This window comes from Kwoniella europaea, chromosome 2 (genome assembly GCF_036810445.1).
Source record: "Kwoniella europaea PYCC6329 chromosome 2, complete sequence".
Classification (NCBI taxonomy): Eukaryota; Fungi; Basidiomycota; class Tremellomycetes; order Tremellales; family Cryptococcaceae; genus Kwoniella; species Kwoniella europaea.
This window is the reverse complement of record NC_089488.1, coordinates 3,594,127-3,616,891: the sequence shown is the minus strand read 5'-3', so window position 1 is coordinate 3,616,891 and position 22,765 is coordinate 3,594,127. Positions and strand designations below refer to the sequence as shown.

Sequence of the window (22,765 nt, the reverse complement as noted above, 5' to 3'; positions counted from 1 at the left end):
TGATGAGATGACATGTCTTTCGACATGGCTGGTTTTCATCTGCCGAGTGACGTATATACCAGGAACCAAATTACCAGTTCTTGTGATTTTAACCATCAATTTCCGTTCTTTGGGTGGCAAATGGACTGTGCTCGATTGCGGTATGACGTCATTACGTCATTTCGACCTTTTTCGCTAATGTGCTAATGATCGTCTTCTCCTTTAGCGTGAATTGAATCACAAGTAGTATTGATATATAAACAACTCTGAAATACCAAGAAAACCTCTCATCGGCCCCACTGATTCAATTACTCTCTCAATATATGTATGGATATAACTCAACTAACTCACATCGCATCTATAACAACCACCATTCAAAATGGGATTATTCGGATCATCAGACCCTACTGTCAAAGCTGAGAAAGCCATTGCTAAAGGTGAGTTCACTCGATATCGACAGAACTTTCCATCAATCGACTTGCCGCCGAGATTTCCCCTCAATAGATGGAGAATAGCTGACTTTACATTATTGACTACAGAGGCCAAAGCTGAAGACAAACAATTACGACAAGCCGAGAAAGATTTAGCCCACGCTGAGAAATCAGAAGCCAAGGCTGCCAAGGCTGAAGTGAAAGCTCATCACGCTCAAGAGAAGGCTGTAAAGGTCGAGCAGAAAGCTGCTACAGCTTTGAACAAGGCTACTCACAGTGAGTATCCGTTTCAAAATCACATATTGCCCATACTTTGATGGACGCAGTGCTGACCCCACGACCTCTCAGAACACGATGACACTGTCAATCATGCCAACGCCGCCGTCAACGATGTGAATCGAACATCCGGTGAACATCAGAGAGTATCGCAAGAAGTTGCGCAGAAGAAAGCAGCTTTGGAGAACCTTACTCATCAGGTGAGTTGAATCCACTGTCATCCGAAAGTCCAAGCTGACCAGTCATTCTTCCAGCACCACGCTCATGAACAGACCCGAGAAAGCAAGCTTAACGAACTCCACCAGCAACCAGCCACCACTGCCAGTAACGTGACCAACGACTTGCGAACTGGTGAACACGTCACTCCCACTGGAGGAGTTAACCAGACTAGTGCAGCAGGAAACGGTGCTTTAGACCAAACTCAGGCTAACGCTGCTGGAGTACAAGCTGGATCTGGAGCGGGAGGTTACGGTGCCCCAGGTGCTGGAACTGGTGGTGCTGGATACGGAGCTGAAACCAACGCCGCTCAAGGTGCAGGATATGGTCAAGGTGGTGTGACAGATGGTCAAAGAACTGCTGATGCCGTCAAGCGATTGTAAGACATCAGATTAATCCTTTGAGTTATTTAGAAGAAAGTACAGTAGCTAGCTCGGATGTTTCGTTTGTATGGACGTGATTGAGGATATGCGTGTAGCGATTAATACGATCCCTTGTTGTTTGCGATATGATTTTCCAATTCGATGTCCGTTGGAAACGTGCTACAGTTACATACTGGCGACACCATGAATGTATTTCTGCGAAGATGTTGATGAAAAAAAAAACAATAGTCTTTTCGATTAGAACAGTGGGTGACTCTGCGGATAATTTGATTCACAATTCATGACAATGCATATAATCAGTTGACAAAGCTACATATATAACTAACTAACGAATACGAGCAGATTCCTGTTCACGTTCACCAAGTTCTTCGTTATTTTTTTTTCATTTTCATTGATCCAAAACCATTCCGATGACTTCCGAGGATACGAAAACACAACAATAGGTTATATGGATTAGATGAATTAAGCCTTTTCGACCGTTTCGATTTGATCCTTTTCGGCAGTCTCGTACATTTCCTCCTCCTGTTTGTGAGTGTAACCAAGGGCACCAACAGCAGCAGCAGGAACGACACCACCGGCGGCAGCCTCTACTTCTCGTTCGATATCGCTAGTGGCAGGTACGCCGAATCTTCGACCATCCTTGTTCCAGATGTAGACGGCCCAGAGAGCGATGTAGATGAAACATGGTACGACGAGGTAGTATGAGGTTCGAGTGCTGAATTTATCGGCGATAGCTCCTTGGATAGGAGGGAACACGGCACCACCACTGACACCCATCTATAAGTGAATGAGAAGAATCTATCAGCCACTTGTTCCAGAGGAAAAGGTGAGATGAGAAGAAAAGAATACTCACAACAAGTAAGGCGGCAGCTCGTCTGGTGTGTCTACCAAGACCTGAGGTACCCAAGACGAAGATACATGGGTACATGATTGATTCGAAGAACATGACCAACATCAAGCAGATGACACCGCTCATTCCGTGAAGAGAACCAATCAAGAGAGAGAGCAAGGCGCACATGATGGCGTAGATACAGAGGAGGACAGGAGCTGAGACGACGGCGAGTAGGGCGGTACCGACGAATCGACCGACGGTAAAAATGATAAGAGCGTAGGAGAGTAATTGGGAACCTTTCGAGTCGGCGATATGGGCGTTCTCAGCTGTGTAGTTGAGGAAGAAAGAACCGATAGTGACTTGAGCACCGACGTAGAGGAATTGAGCGACGAATCCGGTGATAGCTCGGTATTGCTTGTAGAAAGGTTGAGCGGCTTGGGAATCGGCACCGTGGGATTCGGCAAGTGCTTCAGCTTCAGCTTGAAGAGCTTCTTCGGATACTTCGGGAAGTTTGGTGAGGATGAAAGCGAGGGCGACGAGCATACCCATACCGGACACAGCGAGGTAGACCCATTGAACGTTGTTAAGATTGTTTTTGTTTTCTTCGGAGAAGAAGTATTTAGAAGCGATCAATGGACCAGTGAAAGAGGCGACACCGTTGAATGATTGGGAGAATTGAAGACGGAAATTGGCAACGTTGTGAGGTGGCATGACTGATACGTAGGAGTTGGCAGCGACTTCCAGTGTAGCGAGACCACAGGCAATCACAGCGGTACAAATGACGAAACCACCAAAGATCGCTTGAGGGTTCTTGGTGTTGACTGAAAATTTGGCGACTGGCCAGAACAAGATGGCACCCAAGGAGTAAAGAGAGAGACCCATAACAATAGCGGTTTTGTATCCACGTCGTTTCAACACTTCACCGGCGACAGGAGAGTAACTGTTGTACGAGGAGAGAAAATCCAATGTTTAGCTGTAAGTACAGTGTTGTCAAAAGGAGAGAAGAGACGAAAGTGCCACTCACGCAAAGTAACCAATACCAAAGTAAGCGACCTGAAGACCAGTCGACTGAAGCTTGGTGATACCCAAAACGTTTTGGAAGTGCTTGTTGAGCACATCAAGGAGACCGTATGCGAAACCCCACAAGAAGAAAAGGGATGTGACGAGGATGAAAGCCCATACTGTGGAAAGGAAGGATCGTCAGTTGGTGATGGCCGCAAGACAGAGGTTTTGATACTCACAGTACTCTCTCCTGATGAAACCATGTCGGAGTGGGTTACCACCACTACCGCCAGCTACGACTGCACCGCCTGCCATTGTTGCTGTTGATGATAGGTATATATAAGTTCAAAGGGGGTGAAGGATTAGTTATGAGGGGAGGACTCGTTGAATTGATGAGTGTGATTTATGGGGAGAGGATTTTCGTTCTTGAGAATCCCAATTGTCCCCTATTTATACCTTTTTTCCTGTCCCCTTCTCCTCTTGTAAAAGATGTGAACCCCTCATAGACCCCATTTGGTCGAAGATCGCGCCCAGGTTGAAGACCCATGGGGCAAGGAACGTCAAAGACGTTAACCCTTCTTCTCGTGTTTCGCTAGACCCCTTTGTCAGGAACTCATTTAGGACCTGGTGTCGCACATCTCGGTTAAGAGGAAGGGAGTATGTAAAAATAACACTTTGCTAAGGCAGACAGTAAAAAAGGTACCGCCAGATGAGGTCGGGGGCGTCGATCTCCCGGCGGATGTTGGATGTCGAAAACCATCTGTCCTCTGCGCTGATCCCCTTCGTTGTGCAATGATTTTTTTGTCTGGGGCAAGGAACGGGAGGGGTATAACGTACTGCAGCTTGCGGTATCTGGTCTAACGAGTAAATTGGAAAGCGGGATTACCGCCGGGGTATGATGCCTCACATAATACAAATTTGGTTTTTTTATAGGAATCGTACTTTCTTTCATTAACCGATCTGGTCTAGACTTACCATAAAGGGGAATTTCACAGGGAAAAACATCTTTGTGGGAGTGATCATTTACCGCCGGCTTCCTTTTGGGGAGACAGGTGAAACCGATCAGAGATCATCCCTAGATCCATTTTGAGCTTTGTCACGAAACGATTCTTCTTTAGTCTGCCAAGGATCAGGAATAATGCAGGATTGAACAGCACGATCAGATCATTGTTGATCAGTGAATGGTACAGTATTATCCAAAATTTGTTTATGGTAAACAAATTCATGAAGCAGTCTGCTGACCACACTAGTGGAGCGAAGCTAACTTTCCAGTACAAGCCGATTTTTTCGAAGTTTAGAATACTTAAAAAAAATGAGGGTAGGGGTTGATGCACTACAATACCAAATTTCATATTCCGTACTCCCCGGCTCGTACTCTTTTGATCGTCCCGACAATCCTAAACTTACATGTTACGACCTCTGCTCCCTAATAGAGAGTTTCCCTTTGGGGATGGCACGAAATACGAAAAACAGGTCACGAGATCTAGCAAAATTAGATCAGGTGTAACAGAAGTGGTAAGACAACTAATTACGAGATACGTCGCAGTACTTGGAACTCCCCTCCGAGTCGGACGTCTTTTGAGCACGTTGGAACACGGGGCCAGTGAGTTTGCCCCATTCTTGGCGGAAATCGGCATTGGATTCGTAATTTTCATTTTGGAGATCGCAGTACAGTATTTGGTTTTTCGCCTATGAGCGGTGTCTGACCCACGAAGGAATTGGATTGGTTATATGTCAGATACCTTTTGTCTCGAATTACATGTAAGTGGAGTTCCATGACTTGTAGTGTTTCAAGACCGTATTAAAACCGATCCACCATGACGCAGCCTGCTTCAACCTTTTTCTGATTCGATAATTTCACTGAAAACAAGAAACATGAACGCCGTCTGAATGATGTAACACATCTCTCCTCCCCATCGGTGAGAGATGGCTTACCCGCGGTTCAGGCTGGTCATTAGAGTGACCAAAAAGCATAAGATGGTTCTGTCAGAGATCTCCCCAAGGTTGCCCTGCATCTTGAGGCAGCGAGGACAGACGACAGAGGCTATCAAATACTGATAATGCTTGCATCTTGCTCAAAGCGTTATGTAGCCTGGATATTTGAGAAGCTATGATCCCAGGGAACCGCACCTGGCCGATAGGTCGCCACTGAAAGGGGGCAAATGAGCGTTCATAGCTTGAACGAAGGAACAGCGATCAGCATTGATTCCTAATTGTTCCACCCCGATTAAGTTTTGTATAACTAGCTTGCAGTCATGTGCGAGCCATGTGCAAGCCATGGACGCACGTTACGGAGGTCAGGCAAGTACGGTGTTCATACATGTGCTTGACTTACGCAATCAACCTCGACGATTGTTTCTTTTGCTCGATCGATCATTGCCCCAGTGGAGGCCCATCGTCAATCCTTTGATCAGCGAGTACAGCCTTTCATCATTCTACCATATTTACTGTACTGGTATTTTCCCAGAATGGGAGTGGGATTGCTAAAGATAGAAACAAAGATGTATCTTCATCGTACTTGCCGAAATTATCATCACATCTGGCCGATGTACCGGTACTGGAATTGGGAAATGCAACACTGGAATCATATGAAAGGCTATGAAGAGAGTTTTTTTTTGGATTCGCAAACACATCCCCGAGAACGTTCTGTCTTACCTTATCAGATGTTCGTAATACCGAGCGCAAGACATACAACTACTGTATCATTGATACTGACTTCACGATCGGGAATCTGTGCAATATGCATATGAATGCCATTTCAGTCAACAGTGGAAACAGAGAGACTGACGTACGATGACGCTGTGTTTTGGTTTCTCTTTTCGTGTTGATGTTCTTCTCGATCTCGCATCGCATCGTCCAGTGAATTCCATTAGTACATGAGCGATGCATAATGTTTTTGTTGGATGCGTATATATAATCCAGACAAGTGGGGGTATTCTTTTGACTTAATAGCTTTCCATCGAGAGAAGTACATTTTTCAAAAGTACAGCACAAACATACAAGATGAAGACTTCAACATCATTCACACTCACTCTCGCAGGGTTGATTTCCGTCTCTGCCAATCCCATTGTCAGATCGAATAAATGGAAGAGAGCAGATCTACAAGGATTAGATTATGAGATGTGAGTATCACTCTCTCGCTTTGTCTGTCTATATCAATGGATATATATACATCAACTGATAATGTGGTCCTTCACAAATATAGTATCAACCTCGCTCGTAATCTCGAATCACTCGAATTGAATTACTGGAATCAAGGATTAAAGAACTTCACTGAATCCGATTTCGATAATGCTGGATATAAAGGTTTCAGACAATATCTTGAATTGTTTAGAGATCAAGAGATTGCTCATTTCACTGTACTCAAGTGAGTCAACCCCTTCTCTCTCCTTCAATATAAAGATATCGAGTTGATAAATCGATTTGGCGATTGTTTTACTGTAGCGAAGCTGCAGGTGAAGGATTCGAAAATTGCACTTACACTTTCCCAGTGACTACCCCGTATGATCTCCTCTCGGTAGGTCAGGTGGTCACCACTGTAGGTGAAGGTGCTTTTATCGGCGGTATCGCCAGTAAGTCCTCTTGTTCCATCTTACCCTTTGGTGGTTTGGTATTACGTAGAGAGGAAAGCAAGCTGATTCTTTGTATTTGTTTTATTGTTCATGCGAATAGACTTGACCGATAGTCCCGCAAGACAAACTGGAGGTACCATCTTAGGTAATGAAGCTCGGCAAAATTCATTGTTGAGACAATTCTTAGGTCTCGACTTTTTCAATGGTACGTAAAAAGGACATGCTCCTTTACTCCAGCCTCTCAATAAAGAATGATCAGCACTGATAAATTCGTTTTGTTTTTCGTAGCCGTCAACTTTGACACACCCTTGACTGCCTCTCAAGCGTACTCATTAGCCGCCCCTTTCTTAAACTGTCCCTCGTCCAACCCACCTATCAAATTCCACAAGATCCCTCCTCTCATGGCCAATTTCACCAGTAGTTCCACTCCTCATTCTCCAGGGGACGAGATCTCTATCATGTGGGATTCATCTTCCGTCTATCTAGGTAGTGATGTACATATCACTTTTTTAGGTGACGTTTACTCGATCCCTCAGCCACTCAACCAAAATGGCGATGGATCCGGTACGACCACTTTACCAAAGGGTATTAACGGTACTTCCATCTTGGTAGCTACCAATTTCGAAGGTGGTGGACCTATTCCGGATAAACAGAACTTCGCTATTGGTTATGTCGTTGTCGCCTAATCGATCCATTTAACGCACTTTGTCGACTTTATGTAGTAAAACAATTGGTCGAAAACGCTGAAAGTGGATGGACAATTTAGTAATTTAGCTGTATCATTAGCGTATTCTCGTAATCAAATCAAGTAAACCTATGTATCGAGTTTTCATCTTATTCTCCTGCAATTAGCATGGACTAGAGTCAGTCACGTTGAGCTGGACAACGGTCTGGGTTTCCCTGAAATTCCGATGCATAGATAGATCCGCTTAGATGTAAGGAGGACCAAGATAACCTCTAAATACAGTAGATAGAGCTTCAACGACTGTTTGAGAGATGATGGGTCAGATCTGTATGCGCAGCTAATGAGAAGCATATCACTTACCCAACAACAACACACCACCTCCGGGGGCAAGACGTAATACCTTGGGAGCGAAACCTTTGTACAATGCACCTAGACCTTCGGTTTGAGCGACTTTAATGAGCGCAGGGTAGGTCCTAGAGTCATAACGAAGTAAGGTCAGCTCCAGCTTCAATCTCATACTGACCAGGGAAGGACATTCTGACTCACCATTCTCCTGTTCCGTGCAACTGAATTCTGGATTTAACGACATCGACTATCCATATCATGGGGTGGTCAGCGTTCAGCGTTTTTAAGTAGCGCTGATATGGTTCACTTACAAGGAGTGTTCAAAGCGGTACCGACGAAACCACCGACAGTACCAGCGATCAAATTGTTCAACAATTCTCCCTTCTTGTCCTTTCATCCGAATCATGGATATGTCAGCTCTTGACCTGATTAGCGGGTTGCGGTATGCATCGAGTTGAGACCTACAGTAGCTTTGGGCAACTGGTTCTTGACACCGAAGATAGCACCAAAGTATCCACCATTCCACCACCAATGTCTCCAGAAGGTAGCTTCCATACCTTGGTATAGACTATGGCGAGGTAAGAAAGATATATCAGCATCCGGCCTTCGAATTCGAAGCCGAATCATCCATCTGGAATCATCTGAGTGATCCGTCTGAGCTCTACAGCCCTCAAAACTCTTGTCCTTCGTTCTCCGAACATACCCTTCTCTTCTGAGATTCAAAGATCATACACTCACCCTAATGGCCCACTGGTCCTGAAACTATGTTTGATAACATCCAAGGGACCTTTGAAACTAGAGTTCTTATCTTGTAATCTAATTTTGACCAATTCGAAAGGAGTGACGACGAAGGATTCGGTAGCACCTGCGAAACAACCCGTTACAATCGCTAGTGATTGAGTGTTCTTTCGTTGACCGTTGTTGGTGAATAAGGCTCCCCATGATGCTGTGTGAGTAATATGAATGAGACATGGTCAGCGAGTCGATAGCTGTGTTGGGGAGATCTGCCTGTGGAAAGGATAGACTTACAGTTACCGGCGACTAGCAGAGTTTATCGAGACATACAGGTCAGCACGATGGTTTCTTGACCAGAAGCAAGCGATAAGAATGAGGTTGACTTACATTTCACGGCACGTTTGGGTGCTTCCATGAAAAGAGGAGGTAAGATACCTCTGTACAATCTACCGGGACTGCAACACAGAATAACAATCAGTTGTCGACCATACGAACACGGGCACACTATGGTTCGACGAGTGGAGAGCGTGATCATATCATGAGGATGAATGGATGATGTACTTACCCTTCTTGTGATACGATGTTCTTGAATGTTTGCACCATACCAGTACTGGTCTTGGCGGTATCAAGCTGTTGTCTAGTTTTGACTACATCAAGGGGATATAAGAGCTACAGTCGATACTCGTCAATACATGGACTCATATATTTCTCTCGATGGTGATATGGTACTGACCAACAACTCGGTACATCCTATACCAATGAATAGCCAAAATCAGCTATCTTCCTCGGATGCACGACATACATGAATGGGCTGGACTGACCTGCAATCGCACCAGAAGCGAAAGTATACGCGAAAGGCAAAGCTAAACAACCATCTATATCAGCACCCACTCTCCAGCTGATGCTTTCTCCCATACGCAGCTATGACTGTGAGCACTCACGGATGGGCTTTTTGAGCTCAGCGACGGGTTTGGTGTTAGCAGTTGCGGCGGACATGGTGTGTGATTTGATTCTAATCTATTCTATATATTCTATGGTAGTCCTTTTGATGATGAGATGACCTTCTAGATCAGACGAAGAAGAGAGCGAAATGGAAATAACAATGGATATCAGTCCAAGTGATCTATATCTATATCTATATCTGTGTAATGAAAAAGATTAGGTTTATCTGCTATCTAAACGAGATGATCGTTGTTACCTCGTTTTTTTGATTGCACCATTCTCATTCTCAATTCTCATTCTCAATTCCGATCACAGTGCAGGACTTAGTTTCGGTGGTCTTGCCGGATTCACCGAATCCCGAACACATGGGTTATCCGGTATGCTCATTTAAGTTTGTTATACCGGGAAAGAGCTCCTCTTGAGACCTCTTGAAACCTCGAGACAAGAGCGTTCAACTGTCCATTCATATCTCGAGATTATCATAAAGCATACATATATATAGATATATGGATATATACCCATATATCTTATGACAGTCAAGAGTCAAGGGGGAGATTCGTCAACATATTCAAGAGTGAGAGTCAGAGGAGGAGAGAGAAAATCGATTAAAATGTCCAATTTTGTTTTATCCGGAAGAGAAAAGAAAATAGATTATTCAACTACTTTATGTAAATTACGATTATCTGAAAACCCCTAGTGTCCTTTCAATTCGATCCACAAAACGTATGCTTCACTGAGTCGACGGCCAGAGAAGGATCCGGCCATGGTTTATGGGAGTGTCGTGTAGTCGAATATGTTGGGTAGGCATTTACCTTCTGACGATAAGGTGAATCCGGCTTTACACGAGTATACTATGAGGTGACAAGACAAGAGGTATCAAGGTCAGTCACGATGGTCTGACTTTGTATGGTTGAAAGGGATTGAAGACTCAGTACTCACCATTACATTGACCCACCGCACAGGATACTGATAATACTCCTGGAATGGCGGTACAATCTTGACCGGTACTAAGATATCAGACGTATCAACCGACACTCATGAGCTCAATTGATGCGCTAACGTTTATATTGACTCACCCAAGGGTAGCACATCCACCACACGAATATAGATCTTCTTGAGGAGTGATACTGATAATCCCAAACCCAAACATTAGTCTCCACAGCTCATCGAACAAATGGTATTATCATCTTGGAATAAAGGAGGTGCAGATGGACTTACCATTCGTATGGCGTATCAATTGATGCATTCTGTACGTCAGACAAACTCATTGGGGAGATTGGACAGGCGATCTGCTGAGAAGGACATCTAGCCAAATCTTCAGGTGCACCCAGTACTACCGGTTCAGTCGAGATTGGAACTTGCTACAATACCAACACCAATCAACAATCCATCTAATCGTCAGCGAAAGAAGATATACAGTACACAAAGGAGTCAAAAGTATAGTTGAGAAATCACTTACAGCTTTTCGTCTGACGATACCACTAGGTGAAGCTGATGGTCTAGAGCTCTCATGGACTTTGGGATGATGTTTCCTGTGATCCTCGTGATACCTCTTGTCGAGACCTTCTCGGTCGTTCAATGTCGGAGTAGGTAAGGCGAGGACGAGGGTGGTCAAGGAAAGGAGGGAGAAAGTGACACATCTTGAAAAGATCATTATGATATCTTGCTTTGAAGAGGTTGTGAAGTGATGTCTCAAATTGTATATGGGATAGGACGTATTGAGCTTCCTTGTTCGTGAAGAAGACGATGAAGCTGACGAGATGGTAGAGTAATGAAGGGGAACTTTGGATCCAAGATGTCGGTACTGGATGGGGTCTGGGGTTCAAATGAATGTCTAAAGTTGATTATTTATCTATGTTATGGTATCCTTTACGAGTCGTTATGAGAATGAATATATGGGAAATGGAAAAAGGGGGGCGGAGGATTGGGATCCCTTTGTTGATATATGTGAGAAGAAAAGGATCCAGTATATAACATAACATACGATCAAGACCGAAGCAAGGAAGCGGAAGCACGCAGACGCACAACCTCCATCACATCAGAGTCCGATCACATCGTGTATATCCATTCACTGTAAGCCATAAGCCAGACAGTCCGGAGGGGTTGAGGAAACGGTATGACCCCTTTGTACACACATGAAAAAAATATCATCCAACTTGCTCTGACCACCATCAATCAGTTCTCTCTTCCTGCGTGCTCTGCTCTGCTTCACCACCAACAGATCAAGGAACGTCAACATACTCGTGCGGATGTATGGCTGCTGATCACTTTCTTTGGATTTAGTGCCGTACTAGACACACTAGCCATCAGAAGCAAAATCCAGAACCAGTCTGGCGTAATTTCAACGTTTGATGTGTGGGTCAAAGGAGGTCTGTGCGAGTTTCATAAAGGATGTCTCTTCTCTGAAGCCAAGCTTTTGGATTCGGCTTAGTCTAGTGCCTATGTATGGAGGGCGTAAGACCAGTACGATTGCCAGTACCTGGATTCTAGACATTGAAGAGGGAACAAGTAGAAAGGAGTACAGCAAAGCAACCGAGACGGAGAGGGAGATGGTATGTCGGGGTGGGAAGCGATTGTACAGATCCAACAATATCAAAGATATATATGAAACGTCTAATGTTCTCTGTCGGATTTCATTGTTCTTCCATCAATCATGATGGCTAACGCACTGTACGAGTACTGTGATGGTATACAGTACGCCACCTACTGTACTCGTATTGATATGGTGGACCTGCCGCACATACCTCCAACTCTCGTTTTGCCCCACTTGCATAAGCAATGATGTCCTTCTCATCGCATCGCCCTGCAGGTGTACCTGGACCGAGACGGTAAGAGAGGTCCATGCGTAATTATTCCGTTTGTGTATCGTGTGTCATTTTGTCTCGGAACAACCACAGTAAGGAAAGGCAAGATACATACCCACAAACAAAAGACTGAAAAAGAGGTCCAAGCGCGAGTTCTCGTTTCAGATTCAGAGGAGTTTTCGATCATCTTTTTGTCTGTTCTTTTTGTGTTCCCTTCAAATCATCGCATACTGTACGAGTACTTGTATTGACCATGCATCCATTGGTAATGGGATCCTATACATATGATAGCCGTCTGTGTACAGACAGTAATCTGCTACTCTGATATTGTCACGGATGTATAACATGATGACCACGACCATGCATTGAATGACTTGGAGTTAAACTATATATGGGTTTTTCACTATGCTTATACACAGAGACATAAAGACAGAGACACACACAAAATCTGAGAACGAATGAATCAAAGTAGGGTGTGCGATGTGGGCGAAAATGCAAAATGCAAAATGCAAAATACGACAAAAATGAGGATATTCGATACAACTTTCTATATAACTTATATTACACACACAACAATTGGGTGCGATATCCATCTACTCGTGCTCGCCCGTATCTAAACGCAACGCACATATTCGCTTGGAAGACATACCGTTATGATCTAAAGCACAGAGGGCATGTCAACGAACATTCATCTAGCATTAATTGCAAAATGCCGGTAGACTAACTCACTTTTACGCTCCTACCGTACCCAATCTAGATGATCTCCTCCTTTCTCTATCTATATGTAAATCTCTTGATTTCCTTCTCGAGACTTCACCGTCCGGTTTAGGTGAGGCGATAAGCTGTGGTCGATCGATGTTCATACCTGACATATCCACCTTCATATCTTTTATCCCATCACTCAACGTATTCGTACTAGTACTAGGTTGTAGCGATCTATCATTTTCACCATTCACCACAACAGCTTTAGTTTCATTTTCAGCGAAAAGTTCGGTCTGACTTGTATGTCCAGATTGGATCGAGGTATCGCTTTCACTATTCGACCTTGATCTTGATCTTGAGCGAGATTCTGTAGAAGCTGTGGCTGTATTACTTGGACTTTCAGAAGCGTTCAATCTTGATCTAACGCGATCATCCGATCTATATTCGGTCGGATCTGAGGGTATAGTGTTCGTATTTGCTTGAGTAGGCGATAAAAGCATTTGTTCAACATGATCACTCGAACCTGAATCGCTCCTACCGCTCTCAGTCGTAGTTGTTCTTGAACCACCTTCACCTTCTTCTTCTTCTTTCTCTTGACCCTGGTCGATATTGATATCTTCCAAGAGTATATCCACAGCCTCGCCTATATCCCCATGGGTCCTTCCCAAAACGTTCTGAGCCTGATCAGGCGTAATACCATGTCCTACAGGTAAGCTATTGAGCAATTGAGTGATTTTCGATGATAGCGATAACGGTGTTTTGGGTTGCTTTTCATCCACAAGTTCACCTCGTTCTCTCCTTGCAGCTTCAGATACGTCTCTGGCATGCGGGACCGAGAGGATATCTTGAATTTCCGCCGGACCATGCTCTCGATCGCCCATACGGCGAACAGATTGAAAATGCTCAGCTTGGGAGAACAGGGCGAGCCATAGCATTGAGCTATCCTCTTCCATCGTGGGTAGGTAATCTGGTAGAGGTATCGAAGGAAGATGAGGGGTATGTACGGTCTTGGATCGAGTGCGATGGGAAGGTGTGATGGGTACAGGACCGACTTCGGAAGGTGAGGGCGTAGCTGGTGGATCCTTGGTCGGGCCAGCTTCTGTCTGCCAAGGAATAGTGAACGAGGTCTGTGTGTATCGTGAGTCAGTTGAGTACTGTTCTGCAAATAGGGTGAGTTGACTCACGGTTGACATGACTACTCGAATATTCCGCTTGAATACTCTTGCAGCAGCTTGTATCTCAATATGAGAGCCGAATTGTTCTGCGGCAGAGGATCAGCACTGTGTTTACGTTCAATCATCTGCAAAAAGAACGTCTTCGTCTCCAACCCCGAATATAAGACGTGAGGGAGAGTGGTACTTACTCAGCTGCCTCATCCTAGCTACATAACCTTCATATCCCTCACCATCCTTCATAAACGGCACTACGAAACCCTCCATCACATCCTTATGAGTCTCTAGATAATCGCACACCAGTTTACGTATCTCGGCATGACGTTTCTGCGATAAAGACAAAGTTAGTCATCCATTACAAGCTCAATTGATGACCATTGAGATGGATTCCATAAAAACAGCTATGAATTAGCGAAGACAGAGAGGAAGTTGAGCAGCATTATAACTCACCTCGCCACCAAACCCTTGATCAGACAGAACTCTAAACAAACAATTCCCATCTCCCTTTACATCCCTCAATGTCAATCCTAATCTAGCTATCTCACTCTTCACAGCCGTATCTTCCAATGCTATTTCCTCTAGCGAAGTCGTCACCAGATCTGAAGGGCTGGAAGCTCTCTTTGCTTTAGATCGAGTAGTTCGTCTAGTATGACCATGGCCGTCTGGCCTCTTATGACGTGGTTTACCGTTAGGACCGGTAGAGATGGACGAGGTTTGAGAATCCGGTTTGGAGCTGGTTGTATTGGTGTTATGTTTCTTGGGTCTTTTACCTCCTCCTCTCAAACTGACTGGTCTGGGTCTAGGCTTGGATGTTACATCCGTCGAGGTTGAGGTTGAAGCAGAAGGAGAAGGTAGAGGAGGTGATTCTTGACTTGGATTAGAGATTGTCGAAGGTGTATAATTAGAAGAGAAGGATGAATCTTCACTACCCTCTTTCCTACGTCTTTTGCGAGTACGTAAAGACCATGGGACAGGTGATGTAGGTGGTGTAGCCGTAGTTGTCGAGGTGGTCTGACTGGATGAGGTGGAAGGTCCAGCTTCGGGCTGGGTCTGATGATCTAGGGGAAGTGGGAGGGGCAAAAGCCCCATCTTGGATAAAATTATCCTCAAATTTTATGACCCTCCTATGAGTATTCTTCAAGGATCAAAGATCAAGGATCAAGATGGATCTTGAATCTGTTCACCAGCAGTGGATGGCGAGGGTGGAGTCTACCAGCAGTTATTCATAAGATGGGATTATGGTCTTGGTCTTGGTTTCACGCGAGTCAGGATAGGTTGAGATGTTGAATCACTCTAAGAAAGCAAAATCTGCCGAGATGGGAAAGTAAAGCTTTGAATTCCGACAAATTATATGTACGTTTCGCGGGTGTCGCTATGCAGAACCATGGATGGATGTAGGGGTGGCACGAGTTGGTCAATGCAGCTGTTTATATGTTGCTGGTGGGTGGGGGGTTGAAGGTGATCCTGGTGTCACACCGTCCATAAGATTTTTGATTTTTCCCGTTGTTGTCAGAGTGTGAGTGGCGGATCACGAGACAACGTCATACACGATACACCATCCCTTGTATCACACTAATCCTTCCCGATCTGACACGACACAACACCCCGAAGGTCAGTCTATATCATTCACTACAACACCTGCACAGCAACGAAAAATATATGCGACATTATCTATGCATGGATGGATGATTGGTTGAATAGTGTAAAAGGAACGAAAAGCGAAAAATGAAAGACTGAAATTATTCCCTTTCTCGTTCCGTTTCCTTATATGAGTGCGTATGATACGATTTCTATTCTTGGAGGATATCCTCCCTCTTTGGTCTGAACAACACAGTGATATCAGCTAAAAATTCATAGCATGAAAGATTGAACAAGTAAACTCACTTGAGCTCTTTGACATCTTTGCTGTGTCTGATATCTGATCCTTTGTCAAGGATATTTCTAGCTTCCTCATCTTCAAGTAGAATACCCAGACCATGATCCTGCGTAAGTTCGATGACGTGGTCAAGTTCCTGCAGCAACACACCCACCAACGTTGTCAGCAGTCTTGTATATATCTGTTTAAATACAAAAGCTGGAAGCATCACTCACAACAAATCCATCTTGATCAACATCCAACTTCTTACCTAAACCCTCGATGATCTCATCCGAAGGTTTGTGTTTGATCACAGTCAAAGCTTTCTTGAGGTCCGCCAAAGCAATCTGACCGTGGGGGGAAGTTTCGATGACGTTCAAGGAGGATCCAACTTTCTCGTCGTACTTCTCCAATTGAGTATCGATAGTCTGGATCATCTTTCTGACCCTCTTGGATACAGCTACTGAAGGTGAATTCGCTTCCTGTCTTTCTTTCGATTCCTGCAAATAGAAGGGAACATCAGTGAAATCATCTGTGAACCATAACAGACATGTTCGGCACTCACAGCCTCAGAAAGCAAGTTATCCTCCAATAACGCTTTGAGTTCATCCCTCTCCTTGACGATACTACTCTTGGCAGTCAAAATGCTCAACGCTTCAGCTAATTCACCAAGCTGTTCTTTGGTCATACGAGCATCCTCTTCCGGTTTAGGTGGTTCTTTGACTTCCTCCGTAGTGGCGGCAGCAGGCTGTTCAGCTTCACCTGAAGCTTCAGCAGCGGCTTTCTTGGCAGCCTCCTCTTGTTCTCGTTTGGCAGCTTCTTCAGCTTCTTTCCGTTCTTTCTCCTCCTTTCGAGCTTCTTGCTCTTCCTGCGAAAGTTACAAAAGTCAAGTAAGCATCACGCCCTAGCCAGAAATATCCTCAAAAAAGAATACATGTGAATCATCTGGATGACACTAACCTTCTCTTGATCAGCTTCATCCTCAATGAGTTCTTGTTGTTGTTGCAAGACCTCGAGTTTCTGCTTGTAAGTAGCCTCATCTGAGACGTTAAGTTCCGCTTCGTTAAGCTGTGATTCCATAAGAATGATGAGCTAGACCGATCGTCATGACATCCTCACGAGACACGAAGCTCACCAAGTTTTCGGGCAAACTACTGAGGGTAGTTACCAAACTTTCCATCACGTTATCACCTTTCTGTTCAAAGTTAAAAGCTCTACTCAAGACCAACAATACACCTGAGATACCATTGGTGTAGTGCAGCTCGATCCATTGTTCCAACTCTTCCCGAAGTCTAGCTGGAGATACACCTTGGAATCGGATCCCTCGAGATTGACAGGCGGATTGGAGTTCTTTGGTGGAAAGAGAATCTACGCCTTCAGCGTGGATCATCTGAGAAACAGTCATGGTCAGTGCGCAATTGACACCTTGTTACAAGATGGCATACTCACCATATCATCCACTCTGACTTTTTCTAATTTACTCCTGATCTGATGTTTCAAGAAGTTATCCGTTCCAAAAGCGTTGATGTTCATATATCTACACATCGACACCAGTTGAGGTCTTGAAAGATTATCCAGAGTGATATCATCGTGGAACAATTTGGCTACTCTGACTACATCGGTTTGAGATGGTGTTTCGCCGGTGGATCGAACCTGCAACCGCATCTCATAATCATCAGGACTGTGTGTTCGTTTTTTTTTCGCCTTATTATAGAGGGTATGGAGTGAGGATGCTCACCTTCCTGAAGAACTCTTTGAATTCTTCACTCTTCACTACACTATCTGCTTTCAACCCTGACTCCCTAACAGTCTCTTGCAGGAACTTGGCCATTTCAATCCTGACTCGTAACAGCTTTCGCTGTTTCTCGCTCTGTTCATCCCACAAAGATACCTTATCAGCATCATGATGACTCTGACATAATCAACCACACAGGGTGAAGACATACCGCTGCGAACTCCCCTTCGAACGTTGAAGGCAACATGTTGGGGAATAGTTTCAAAGCGACGGGTAACAACAATTCCATGAATGGCACCAGTACGAATGGCAAGAATGGTATCAGACGAAGTAGATCTGTTGTCGTTCTTCGAAGCTGTTTGAGATAGATAAGAACGTATCAGCACCACGTTGTCATGTAAAACGATAGTGACGTGGGAAAGTATGTTATGATACGATGCTTACCTGTCTCCTCTCTCTTCTTGTCAATGTACCTCCATTCAACAATTTCCACTGCAATTTGCTACTAATCTTGATCTCTTGACCTAACAACTTTGTTCCCGCCCAATAATGAGCTGCCTCTTTCTTCACCACCGCCCATATCCTGGCGGGCAATGGACCAGTAGGCTTCTTTTTCTCTTCCCTCTTGGCCACTTCCTTCTCCTCTTCTGCTTTGGCCAGCTCAGTGGCCTTTGGTGGTAAAGCGTTAAGAGGGGTGGGAGGGAGAGGAGGCGGTGTGCCTAATGGTGGATCATGGATGTTCTTGAGAGAGGTAGGGTTGGAAGGTGCAGGGAATGGTGGTGGCGGTGTAGATGATGTGGTAGGGGGTTGAGGTTGAGTTGAAACTGAACGGGAGAAAGATGGATGTGGATATGATCGAGTTTGCTGAGTTACCGAGAGTGCTTGTAATGGGATTGGTAAGGATGATGAAAATGCTCGATTGGAGAGCGTGTTACCGAGGGCATGAGCGTATAGTTGTTGTTCTGTAGCATAAAAATAGTGAGCAGCCTGCCTGGACCCATTAAGAGCATGATGATCACTTACGTCTTAGAGGTACGCTGCCTGCTCCACGCTGCAGCATGATCCCTTGAGGACTCCTTCTCAACACCGCTCCCATGGAAGTGGAGCCTACCCCGCCTGTTGCTCGAGTGTACAGCATCGAAATCGTTGAATGAGTGCTTGTGAGCTGTGCTTGATGAATATGAAAGAGTGACTGGGAACGTAGTGAAGCAGAATGGTCGAATGAAGTGATAGTAGTGTATGAGGAGATGAGTGAGAGAGATGTCAAAAGGAATGAAGGTAAGTTGGAAGTCTACGTGCGCGGAATGACAACTTGAATTTGTACCAAAATAACAACCGGATGCGGAGTTCCCCATTTTTGGAGTGAGAGAGAGTGTTACGCATTCGTCACCACACAGGCCGAACTCAACGCGACCTTCTTTTTCGCCTATGAGAGCATCGCATGACTTCATTCCTGACAGACCTATTCCGCAATGTCACTCTCAAACCCCTTGAACGTCCTACTCATCCCACCGATACTGTACCTGGTGTTCAGACTGATAGTGCCCCACCCGCTCAAGCAGACTCCAGCAGCATCAACATATACCGAAGAGAACTATAATTGGTTACCTGCCAAACACCCCGAAGTGATATGTCATCGAAAGTACACCGCCAAAGAGCTATTGGAATATGATGGGACGAAATCAAGTCCGAGGATATTATTGGCTATCCTGAGAATTGGGAGTGATGGCAAATGGGGTGAGAGAACAGTATTTGACGTGACGGCTGGTAAGACATTTTATGGTCCAGGTGAGTGTAAAATGACATGCTTTATATGTATAGACGTAGCTGATTGAGGGGGAGTGGACAGATGGTGTATATGGTAATTTTGCTGGAAGGGATGCATCGAGAGGGATGGCAAAGCAGTCTTTTGAGCTGGGTAGGTACAGCCGAAGCAACAACGATTTCTCAGAGGCATGTCGGCTGATCAACTCATGATGATAACATAGACATGCTCACACCCGTCGATCAGCCACTTGACAAACTCTCTGATTTGACTCAAGCAGAAATGTAAGCTACCTCTCCGATAGTCATCTTAGGCGTCTTGCTGATAGATATATCCCATTCACAGCGACAACATGCGAGGATGGCACGAGCACTTTGAGAGAAAGTACATCGTATGTGGCGAATTAGTAGAGGACAATTAAGGTTACAGGTTATATAGCACACTCATCTAAATATTTCTGTATACATGGCCTATGCACGATACGTTATCGATAGCAGTCAGCAATACGTATGCACTACTTATACACCGCTCGGTGGTGCACGTGTGAACAAGTACAGTCAGCAGCAGTCGTTGAAGGGTGAAAAGCCTTCAAAAAATGAAAAGTAAAAAGCAATGACCACGGAGGGGATTGAACCCTCGATCTTCCCCGACACTCGCTCTTAAACAGAAGCTGTAAAGGGGACGCCCTAACCGCTAGGCCACACGGTCCTAGATTGCTTGTTTTGCCTCTGTTTTTTAGCTCCAGGATCTATCAGCCGTTCGGCGTTGAGCGTTGTCTGTCTGCTCAATCTGAAGTGATGTGACATGGGAGCTTTGCTGTTGGGTGTGCGTCTACAGTCTTGTACCGTTGTGCCACATTCACTTTGGTCGTTCGGAAATCTGGAGTAGGCCGATCTCGATTTGCGGGGGGTGGCGTTGCGTGATGAGCTCCTGAGTTGCGAGTGACCTAAGGTTGGCCGTGTTGTAGAGGTCATAGAGATGAGAACGAGAAGAGTGAGGGTGGAATTGCACCGTGAACCTTGGCTGACTAGTGGACGGCAGGGGTACAGAGGCGAGGAGTAAAAGATCGTTACGGACGGAGGGAAGATGAGAAGGAAGAAACAAAGGCCGGAGGGGGAAGAAAGCAGAGAATGAGAAGTGTGTGCGCAATGAGAGCGAAGAGGCGAACGGTCGCAGATTGGGGTGCCACGAATGCGGAACGAAGCAGCAGTGAAGAGGGCTCACCAAGCAAGCAAACAGCAATAGAACGGAGAGTCGAGAAAGGTTATCGAAGACCATGAGGTTCTGCGTGTGTATATGTGTGTATGGACAAGCAATAATGGCCGACCTCTGGTATCCGCACTTCAATAAGAACATAAAGCATGTTCAGATGACCATATTTACCCTAGAATTTGATGATTACCTTAGGTATGTCCATGCGAGATCCGCATGCATTCTTGAATGATCAATATCCTTGTATATGCTTGCAATGATAGACGCGGTCCTATCACGATTTGTGCAATCGAGAGAGAAAAGTGTCCCCTGCCTTAGGGTCGAACCAAGATTTCCACTCGTCAGTGCCGAGTTGTCCACACGAATGACGATATATACACATGGTAACTGATGTGAGAGCAAGCTCGGGTATACTAAGAAAGTGCTCTTACCCGCTGGGCTAGCAGAGATCCACATTGGTGCAAGCAGAACAAATACCCCTCAAACTGCGTGTAAATGTGTATGCGGACAATTGAGAGAAGAACAAAAAGTTGCTCGCGATTCATGATTTTTCGAGTATTCGCACCTGCGCAGTTCTTTTACTTTCGTCTCGTCAATCAATCAAATGCTTAGGATGCTCTACTCTCCAACTCAGTCACTGAGTCCATACGAGATGAGATGATCTTCACCAGGCCGAAGCGCATATCGGCCGTTTGTAGACTGGGGCGATCGACGATGAAGTCACGTGATAATCGCTTCGGAAGCAATCACCGTGCACCCAACTTCATAACCGCAAAAGGGAATTAATTACACACCCAAGAATTATCTGTACCGCGGCCGATATGCGCAGTGAACGATCTCAACGACTCTCAACAGCTCAAAACCATAGGCCACGTATTCCATCTCATCATAATCATCAATATCTCGCAAGCGATCTAGTCAAAGTTGACACTACATTACATTACCAGAATATGCTATGGTGGCTGACTGATGTAGCTCTTTCTCTGAGCCAATTTTGAAGCGGTCTTACCCGCGGTATGTTACTGACTTTGTACCAGCTAATTTCGTCTTTGTCAGCATCAGAGATGAAAAGCACCTACGAAGTCGTTTCTACGACGTTCTTCGAGACCCACGTCATGGCTCTCATCGAGGTCTATATAACTGATGTCGGATAGGTATCCCCAACCTTCATTTTCCTACTCACAGAATATAACAACTCACAAACATTACTTATATACTTCTGATCGACAGATCAACTGATTCACAAATACCAAACACACAAATATAAACACAACCTTGATATATAATTAACAATGGCGAAATCAGCTCCAGTTCGTGAGTATCTCCAACCTTCAACCTACAGAGAAGTTAAAGTTGCTAAATTTTGATCCCATTATCTAGCTGGTAGTAAGAAAGCTACATCTTCTCGACCACGACCTTCCGTCAAAAGCATCTTCAGCACCTCTCGACAGGCCTTCTATGCATCCTTCTTCATCCTCTGGTTCTGTATTGACGTAGCCGAGCTTGGTCTCGTCTCTCAACAGATCCACAAGTACGGTCGATTCGCTGAGAACTGGCCTACTGGGAAATACCAACATGCCATGGGTCTCTTGCTCTTCACTACCATCATCGGCTTACTCTTCTCCATCTTCCATTGGGCATTGGGTCTGACAATGTACCTCCCCATCTTCCTCATGTTCGGTGTGTTCTGGGGTACAGGTGCTGGTATAATGTATGAAACTCCCTTCGGCCACGGTTTCCAATGTAGACACACCAACGACCCAAGTCGATTCGCTCCTAACTGGGTGCCATACTTGGGTGAATGTTCTAGAGTGACTGCTATTGAAGGTTTAGCTTGGGCTATGTGTGAGTAATCATTATTATTTCTCAATCAATTATAGGGATCTCACCACTAATATAATTGTTGTCCTTTGCAGTCGCTCTTTCGGTGATCGCCCTCTTCTTCACCCTCTTTGATAAATTCACCTTCACCTCCAAACGTTCAGCCGTCTACGAATCTCTCGCTGAGGAAGGTCATGCTCAAATCGAAGAGAAGCATTAAATGATGACTTCCACCTTCCTAATAAACCTTGAGTCCAGTACTCACCCTCATACATACACATACATATATAGCCTTTTAATA

General features: G+C 44.9%; 9 protein-coding genes and 1 non-coding gene across 10 annotated transcripts; 4 read left to right on the top strand and 6 right to left on the bottom strand.

The window, feature by feature from the left end:
* Positions 1 to 358: 358 nt before the first annotated feature.
* Positions 359 to 1,285, top strand: V865_007702 (uncharacterized protein; the record flags this gene model as incomplete). Its single annotated transcript, XM_066231444.1, has 4 exons — positions 359 to 416; positions 519 to 686; positions 759 to 886; positions 941 to 1,285. 4 exons carry the CDS (start codon positions 359 to 361, stop codon positions 1,283 to 1,285), a joined length of 699 nt encoding a protein of 232 aa, XP_066087541.1.
* A 462-nt stretch (positions 1,286 to 1,747) lies between these two features.
* Positions 1,748 to 3,434, bottom strand: V865_007701 (uncharacterized protein; the record flags this gene model as incomplete). The annotated part of the gene is made up of 4 exons (XM_066231443.1): positions 1,748 to 2,062; positions 2,139 to 3,057; positions 3,142 to 3,298; positions 3,359 to 3,434. The coding sequence occupies 4 exons, from the start codon at positions 3,432 to 3,434 to the stop codon at positions 1,748 to 1,750; spliced, it is 1,467 nt and encodes a 488-aa protein (XP_066087540.1).
* A 2,688-nt stretch (positions 3,435 to 6,122) lies between these two features.
* On the top strand, positions 6,123 to 7,377 carry V865_007700 (uncharacterized protein; the record flags this gene model as incomplete). Its single annotated transcript, XM_066231442.1, has 5 exons — positions 6,123 to 6,241; positions 6,325 to 6,486; positions 6,564 to 6,691; positions 6,792 to 6,896; positions 6,980 to 7,377. 5 exons carry the CDS (start codon positions 6,123 to 6,125, stop codon positions 7,375 to 7,377), a joined length of 912 nt encoding a protein of 303 aa, XP_066087539.1.
* Positions 7,378 to 7,620: 243 nt separating this feature from the next.
* On the bottom strand, positions 7,621 to 9,452 carry V865_007699 (uncharacterized protein; the record flags this gene model as incomplete). Its single annotated transcript, XM_066231441.1, has 11 exons — positions 7,621 to 7,676; positions 7,737 to 7,849; positions 7,923 to 7,968; positions 8,033 to 8,111; positions 8,187 to 8,289; positions 8,460 to 8,667; positions 8,844 to 8,911; positions 9,022 to 9,125; positions 9,190 to 9,206; positions 9,278 to 9,319; positions 9,398 to 9,452. The coding sequence occupies 11 exons, from the start codon at positions 9,450 to 9,452 to the stop codon at positions 7,621 to 7,623; spliced, it is 891 nt and encodes a 296-aa protein (XP_066087538.1).
* Positions 9,453 to 10,166: 714 nt separating this feature from the next.
* V865_007698 (uncharacterized protein) lies at positions 10,167 to 11,052 on the bottom strand (the record flags this gene model as incomplete). The annotated part of the gene is made up of 5 exons (XM_066231440.1): positions 10,167 to 10,249; positions 10,338 to 10,405; positions 10,475 to 10,525; positions 10,617 to 10,759; positions 10,858 to 11,052. 5 exons carry the CDS (start codon positions 11,050 to 11,052, stop codon positions 10,167 to 10,169), a joined length of 540 nt encoding a protein of 179 aa, XP_066087537.1.
* A 1,881-nt stretch (positions 11,053 to 12,933) lies between these two features.
* V865_007697 (uncharacterized protein) lies at positions 12,934 to 15,165 on the bottom strand (the record flags this gene model as incomplete). Its single annotated transcript, XM_066231439.1, has 4 exons — positions 12,934 to 14,031; positions 14,089 to 14,165; positions 14,268 to 14,403; positions 14,527 to 15,165. 4 exons carry the CDS (start codon positions 15,163 to 15,165, stop codon positions 12,934 to 12,936), a joined length of 1,950 nt encoding a protein of 649 aa, XP_066087536.1.
* A 701-nt stretch (positions 15,166 to 15,866) lies between these two features.
* Positions 15,867 to 18,804, bottom strand: V865_007696 (uncharacterized protein; the record flags this gene model as incomplete). Its single annotated transcript, XM_066231438.1, has 11 exons — positions 15,867 to 15,897; positions 15,961 to 16,088; positions 16,168 to 16,431; positions 16,497 to 16,799; positions 16,892 to 16,999; positions 17,067 to 17,321; positions 17,381 to 17,584; positions 17,670 to 17,801; positions 17,878 to 18,021; positions 18,111 to 18,628; positions 18,690 to 18,804. The coding sequence occupies 11 exons, from the start codon at positions 18,802 to 18,804 to the stop codon at positions 15,867 to 15,869; spliced, it is 2,202 nt and encodes a 733-aa protein (XP_066087535.1).
* Positions 18,805 to 19,138: 334 nt separating this feature from the next.
* V865_007695 (uncharacterized protein) lies at positions 19,139 to 19,852 on the top strand (the record flags this gene model as incomplete). The annotated part of the gene is made up of 4 exons (XM_066231437.1): positions 19,139 to 19,454; positions 19,516 to 19,584; positions 19,655 to 19,715; positions 19,777 to 19,852. The coding sequence occupies 4 exons, from the start codon at positions 19,139 to 19,141 to the stop codon at positions 19,850 to 19,852; spliced, it is 522 nt and encodes a 173-aa protein (XP_066087534.1).
* A 192-nt stretch (positions 19,853 to 20,044) lies between these two features.
* Positions 20,045 to 20,139, bottom strand: V865_007694. Its single transcript has one exon. It is a non-coding gene; the product is annotated as a tRNA-OTHER (tRNA).
* Positions 20,140 to 21,935: 1,796 nt separating this feature from the next.
* V865_007693 (uncharacterized protein) lies at positions 21,936 to 22,684 on the top strand (the record flags this gene model as incomplete). The annotated part of the gene is made up of 3 exons (XM_066231436.1): positions 21,936 to 21,957; positions 22,024 to 22,488; positions 22,560 to 22,684. The coding sequence occupies 3 exons, from the start codon at positions 21,936 to 21,938 to the stop codon at positions 22,682 to 22,684; spliced, it is 612 nt and encodes a 203-aa protein (XP_066087533.1).
* Positions 22,685 to 22,765: the final 81 nt, after the last annotated feature.